Source organism: Austrofundulus limnaeus, unplaced genomic scaffold, assembly GCF_001266775.1.
Source record: "Austrofundulus limnaeus strain Quisiro unplaced genomic scaffold, Austrofundulus_limnaeus-1.0 Scaffold20, whole genome shotgun sequence".
NCBI lineage: Eukaryota > Metazoa > Chordata > Actinopteri > Cyprinodontiformes > Rivulidae > Austrofundulus > Austrofundulus limnaeus.
The window spans coordinates 2,459,136-2,465,986 of NW_013952422.1; the positions used below are offsets into that span (position 1 = coordinate 2,459,136).

At 39.0% G+C, this 6,851-nt stretch overlaps 1 protein-coding gene across 1 annotated transcript in view; it reads left to right on the plus strand.

The window, feature by feature from the left end:
- Positions 1 to 2,519: 2,519 nt before the first annotated feature.
- The window catches only part of mrrf (mitochondrial ribosome recycling factor), a gene marked incomplete at both ends in the record, with an annotated part of 16,520 nt that continues 12,188 nt past the window's right edge, over positions 2,520 to 6,851 (plus strand). Inside the window, 2 exon segments of the mRNA XM_014003846.1 lie at positions 2,520 to 2,702; positions 2,812 to 2,970. Coding sequence (XP_013859300.1) covers positions 2,520 to 2,702; positions 2,812 to 2,970 — 342 coding nt within the window.

The window sequence follows — 6,851 nt, forward strand, 5'->3', positions numbered from 1 at the left end:
TTGGAGCAGTGACATCAGCAGTTTTTCTCCCTTTTCTTCTGGCACTTTTATTAACTTGTGATTTTCACCCCCCCTCCCTGCTAAAGGGTTTGTTTGAGGAGGCAGCRCCGTGCAGAACATCATCAGATACTCTTCAGTGTTATTTTCTAAAGCAAACAGAAGGGAGCATGCGGGCCGACCAGCTGTCTCCCGCTGCTGGAAGAAGCAGAGGTGTGTCTGCAGCTGTTTGTGAAACATCTACAGGATGTGAGACTACAGTATCCCACTGAACACCTGTGCTTCACTTTGTCTGCCTGACTTCCTCTCTAAAGAGATCTGTCACCTTCCCACATCTCTGCCCATCAACTCCGCCACAGTGTGGCGAATCGTGTCAGCTTGGCAGGAAACCTACCAGCCGTGGCTGCCTGTTACGGGTTTGCATTGGAGGCGGCGTCCGAAGTGTAGCCTAAATATTGCCGAAGTAAGATTTTTCATAAAATAGAATTTGAATTGACAAAAAAAATATTACATTAACTTTACATAGTCTGAGAGTTAGTTGGATAAAAACATGACAGAAGAATAAAAACTTCTAGGAAAAAAATTCCTGGCTAAATGTTTTTACGTCTGAACTATTTCAACACAACAGGATTATGTTTTCTTCCTCGCAGATAAGTCATAACTCCTCGTCAAACAATAAAGGATGGCAGTGAGGGAAAAGCTCGCCACAGGTTGTTCACAGCCACTGACTGTGACAGACAGAGTTTAGTGTAAATATTCAATAACGCAGAGATGATTTTTGTACGTTCGAACATTGAAGGTCAGCGGCACGGTTCATCGTCGCAGGGGAAAAACAAATACAAGCAGGGATTTGATTCTTGTGCAGAAAGGCAAGGCGTGGAGTGATACTGTTGGGTGTTTTTGAATGGGAGGTTCTCACACAGGAATGCCCGAACGACTGCGTGGGCTGGGAGCTGTTTGCACGAAGCCTCACAGCACCACTGATGTGTGGTGCACGTGTTGGTTTTGGGTTTTGTATTTCGTCACAGAAAGCAAAACAAACCACTTTGCAGATTTATGGTTTGTTCAGTTTGTTTAACAGAAAATAGGGTCAAACATCCTCTAGTTTGGAAATTACTTTTTGCTTCATTAAAACAATTTATAGAAAAACAGTTCAGTTGAGCCTTATTACAATGCAACAAAATAATTGTGAAATGTGTAATTTAAAGCCAACTCATATTTAGCTCAGAACTACTGAAAAACTTACGTACATTGTTGAAAACGACCCCCTTGGACTGTGAGTCCGACATGCCTGCATCTAAAACTGCACAGTATTTTCCTGTTATTGCCTTGTACAGTATTTTATTATTTTATTTTATTGTAACTATTGCTATTTATTATTTCTTATTTCCTATATATTGTCTTTTAACACTGTCTTTTTGTGTGAACCTGTATATCTGCTGCTGATGACAAGTGTTATATAAAGTACCACAAATCGATACTTGAGTAAAACAAGTATCTTACCAAAAATTGCTTTGGTAAAAGTTAGTTTCCTTTAGGAAAATTACTTAAGTAAAAGTCTTGAAGTATCTGATATTTTTTGTACTTAGGTATTAAAAGTAAAAGTATTGATTTAAAATGAGCAGTTAGATTTTCTGTAAAGACATTTATTAGGAGGTGACCTCCCTCAAAAATACTGAAATGACTGTATTTTATTAAAATAATTTATTTATGGGATGCACTAGTCCAGCTCTTTCAGTTTATATACAAATATCAAGTGTGTCCAAACCTTTTCCCCAAAATAAAAATCTATCCGAGGGCTGCAGCCAAATACAACAATATAATTCATGAAATACAAATACTTCATTTAAGTACAGTCCTTTTATTTTAATGATTATGTCCTGCTGGAGTGTGACATGATTTGTTTGTGTACAAACTAATACGGTATCAGAATTTTATATATTAATACTTCTCATTCAACCACAATTAAATTCACTCTATAGGAGGCACATTGTATATGGATAGTATTTATTTTTTACAATGACAAGCTGGCATGAAAACGAGCAAAAATGAAACAAAAGTAACGACTTTCTACTTCTTGCCTTTTTTAAAAATGTAAGGAATAGAAAGTACAGTTAAATGTGTGAAAATGTAAGAAGTAGAAGTAAAAAGTAGGCTGAAAAATAATTACTCAAGTGAAGTACAGATTCCCAAAAATTCTACTTAAGTATAGTAAAGAAGTATTTGTACTTAGTTACTTTACAACTCTGCTGATGACCTGAGTTACCCCTCTATGGGACAATAAAAGCTGTTTCTATTCTATTTTATTCTATTCTAAAGTAAATCCATCACACTTTGGTATCTTCATATATTCAGAAAGATGAGTTGATGGTATTGTACCTCCTGCTGGCAGATCTGAGCTATTGCCTCGTTTTAAAAAGCGTTACAGGTGCAGCTGATTCCTGGATGATTTGTGACTCTTGTGCGTTTGTGTTCTCTGACCAGTCTCTTTAATTTACACTCACCCCTCGCCTTGTTAACAGATATGGCGCTGAATCGTTTGTGCGTGCTGCGACCTCTGCTGTGTCAGTCCCTGGTGCGACACCACAGCTCCCCCCGCCCAGTCACCTCAGGGGTCAGAGTGAGACCGCCTCTCTGTCCTGGCAGCCCCCAACACCCCGCTGCCGCTGCGTGCATCAGGCTCTACGCCACCAAGAAGGCAAAAGGTCAGAGAAGTTAGCGCTGAAACTGAAGCCCCTGTATTTCCACTGGCACAGATGTGTTTGCTGATAGAATGTGATTTCTCTCACACGTTCCCCTTCTTTATCATCCCAGCAAAGGCGAAGGCAAAGGGCCAGTCGGTTAAGGTGAACATTAATTCCTCTCTGGTGGAWGACATCATCAATCTGGAGGAAGTGCAGGAGGACATGAACGCTGTTCTCTCTGCACTCAATGACGAGTTCACTCGGAGCCTCAACATCCGAACTTCGCCAGGTAGTCCGCTCACCTCTCTTGGACCATCTCAAACTCCGTGTGTCTCCTTAATCTGCCTGATTTTCTTTCTCACACACTTCAAGTGCAAAAGACTGCAGTTATTGATGAGGTAAATGTAGATGTTTACTCTGGAGCTCAAAACATCTTCAGTAAAAATTAGCTGCTCACAAAGTCACTCTAGATGTTTACAGATATTTATGTCCTACACAATCTTTATTTATTTATTTATTTTTATTTTTTTTTAGAAATTATAAATCCCACCGGACTGTGTTCCTACTGTATGTTGAGCTTCCCCTCACTTGTTTGCTTAGCAGAGCAAAACTTGATTTTAATTTTTCTAAATTTTTATTTTGGTTGTTCGCTGGCTTTATTTGTCCCTCATCTTCAGTCCAGTTTCCAAAGACTTCGATGAACACAAACCCAGGACTTACGCAACTCAAGCTATAAACCGGTGTTGTGTCTACACATAAAATAAATGACATTTTTATCTTGAACCTTTTTCTGACCAAAATGTCACCTTCCAAAACACAAAACTTGTTCACATTTCTTTATCTGAAATGGTAAAAAGTACCAACAACAACAKTTTTATAGGCAAAAACTGTATTTTTGGAATCAAGTGAGTCATTTCTAAATTATTATTAACTAAAAACAAAATATAAAAATAATGATATGCAATGTTCCCTCAATGAATTTGACTACAGAGGAGGTGTGTGGATGTAGTGAAGGAGGATTTGTGGAGGGTTGGAGCGACAGAGGAGGAGGAAGAAGGTAAAGTGAGATGAAACTACATGATTTGAAGAAGTTTCTTTAGAATTTGGGGGAAAGTCTAAAAAGCGTCTACAGCACATGAATATTATTTGAAAGTCACGTCTTTAAAAAAGAAAAATATGGACTTTGTATCAGGCTATACAGGAAGTCATTTTTAACGTAGCAAAACAGATAAAAGCTTAGACTAAAATTTGTGTTAAAGTTCTAAAATAAAAAGAAAATCCAGTTAATTTTTTTAAATTTTAACATAAAATATAATTTGCCTTAGGATTCAAAAACTGTCTGAGTAGCTTATTTAGTTTTTCTCCATGTGTCAACCTAAACCCCTTCATCTAATTGATTCATCTTTATCGCCCATTTTCACTTTCTAAAAGTGTGTTTTWAACTTCCTTTCACTCGAGGGCTTARTGTGAGGAGATCCATGTGTGGTGTTCCTTTGACCCCACTCTGGCCTTTGTTTCCTCAACTACATCCAGGTCGTGACCTTTTGTTTCTGGGTTCTAAAGAGTCAGAGCAGAGCTCTGAGAGTCAGAGGCGGACTGTTTAATGGAAGCTCCCAAAGGAGGCGGCTGCGGACACAACCAGACCCAGAAACTCAAACTTGTCTGTTCAACTTTTTCCTCCCAAATTCGTGTATTTTACACAGAAAACAGTCAGCAACAATAGAAGCTTTTATTTGCAAGGATTTCATTTCTCCATTCACCAAAGTCATGTTTAATTTTCTCTAAAACAATTCTCGTACTGTTGAATCCAAAATTTCTATCAAACCATTTGCTCATAGGCAGTTAAACGGATTTCTTCCTCCTTTTTTTTTCTTTTTGGAATGGGAACATGGAGATGCCTTTAATAGATTATCTGCAGTACACAGAGGTCAGCTTATTTTTAATTGACAAGTATAAAAGTCTGTAAAAAGACCCATTCAAAAGCAATCATATCCTATAAATAATCATAAGAGATAATCATACCAGTGTTTCTAAAGTCTAAAAATAATTCAATTCAGTTTATTTATATAGCGCCAGGTCACAACATGTGTCGTCTCAGGGCACTGTACATGAGAGAAAACAATCTAAAGAAGCCAGCTTATTGTGTTGAATCACTTCGTCACAGTCTCCCACCCTGAGCATCAGACAGTGGAGAGGGAAAAACTCCCTGCTAATCAGGAAGAAACCTCCAGCAGAACCAGGCTCAGAACAGGCGACGATCTGCCTCGACTGGCTGGTTGGGGGACAGGAAAGAGACACAGATAAACACAGGAGAACTGGTCCAGGTGTATTTTCTTYTGGAAAAGAGACAAAGAAAACACGTTATTGATATAAATAGTTGCAATAAACATGTAGAGAAGAGAGACTAAAGACAACAGCAGAGTGAGGAAATGTGCTCAGTTTGTGCTCCAGCAGTCTATAGCAGCAGAAATGAAGAATAATTCAGGAAACCTAAATCTAACTATATGATTTATCAAAAAGGAAAGTCTTCAGTCTAGTCTTAAAAACAGACAGAGTGTCAGCCTCACGGACAGAAACTGGAAGTTTGTTCCACAAATAAACATACATAAAATTTCTTAAAACAGCCTTGAATGGGCTGACCCCAGCAGATGCAAACGGATCACTGGCACCTGTCCATCTGAGCTTCTTTAATAAGTCTGGCTTGTTTTGTACAGTGAGGTACAGTTTTATTTAAACAAGTTCAGTTTTACTTCATCAGAACAATGTCCAAATGTCTGAGACGCCACATTCGCTTGTTATATAAAATACGACACTGATGGTGAATGTCCTCATCCATCAGGTGGTTTAAATATAAGAACGGTTTCCAAACGAATTAAAAAAAAAACATTATTTCTCCTACAGTGTGTTTCTCACACCACATTAGTTCCTCCTGACACGTTCGTTGCTCTTTTGGTGGCTCTGTGTCGATTATATTGACTTGTTTGTTATAAATTCTCCCTCTCTCTTCAAACTGACTGCTTCAGATGAACTCCTCATCGGTACTTCACGCAGTGCCACTTGGAAAATAAACTCTTCCCTTAATCTGAAGTCTCCCCCCACCCACTTCACTCCTTTCTCTGACTCATCCTCTGTAGCTCCATCCCTCCGTTCTGTCATCCTTCCTGCCTGTCTGCTCGGCCGCTCTCCTCCGTCCAGCTGCGCTCTGATCCGAGGAGGCAGCAGGACTTGGAGCCGGCAGCAGAGATGAGATGGTGGAATGGAATGACGTCAGAACGAGTGTCTCTCATCCAACTGAGTGTGTGTTTGTTTTAGAAGCCTCTCATCTGGCTCTCATTAAACCTATGACAGTGTGTGTGTGTGTGGATGTGACTGTATCTGTGTGTTGCCATGAATCCAGCTTGTTTGTGTGCGTCAAACATACAGCAGGAAGTCGGATGGATGCAGTGAGGGGCGTGTCTGGGGTGATCCGTGACATTTCTCCCATATTGCGCTCATCGGGTTCGGGTAACACGACACTGTTTCTGTGTAAACAAAGAACAAGGAGGTCATTATTTTGGGATTTTTATCCTAAATCCCGTTTTTGTAGCTGGAGAGGTTCAAACAATTGTTCGTCTCTTCACGGGTTAAATCGGGACCACCGCTTCATCAATAGTAATTGTTCATTATGTTGTTTATGTAGGCTAGWGAGGATCACGTTGAAAATTTCATGCAGCTTCACAGAAACGCCTCGGAGCTGAGAATCCAGTGATGTCTCAGCTCATCTGAAGAGCAAAAAAATGTATTTTGCCTGCATCTGAGCCTAAAAAGTGTCATTTTTACACACGTCAAAGAGGACTCATTTTTGATATTTCTTGAATAAAAAAAAATAATTAAAGCAAAGCAATTCATTTAAATCTTAATGTAATTTGTAAACTATTCAAAAACTTTGGTTTGGGTTCAAACTAAAGCAGGTAAATTGTTACATTAACAATGGAGTGTGTTGGAGCTGCTTTGAACAGCCAGCCAGCTAAAAAATGGTGATTAAATCCAGTTTTCCTGACAAAATGATCATAAAAAAATCAAGATGTTTTTTAGAACCCACCATCACTTTTGTTCTGGACTCTTTATTTTTTCTTTGCCTTTAAAAACAGAAGAGCTAAAAACTGCAGTCTCAGATAGCTGGCATAAAAC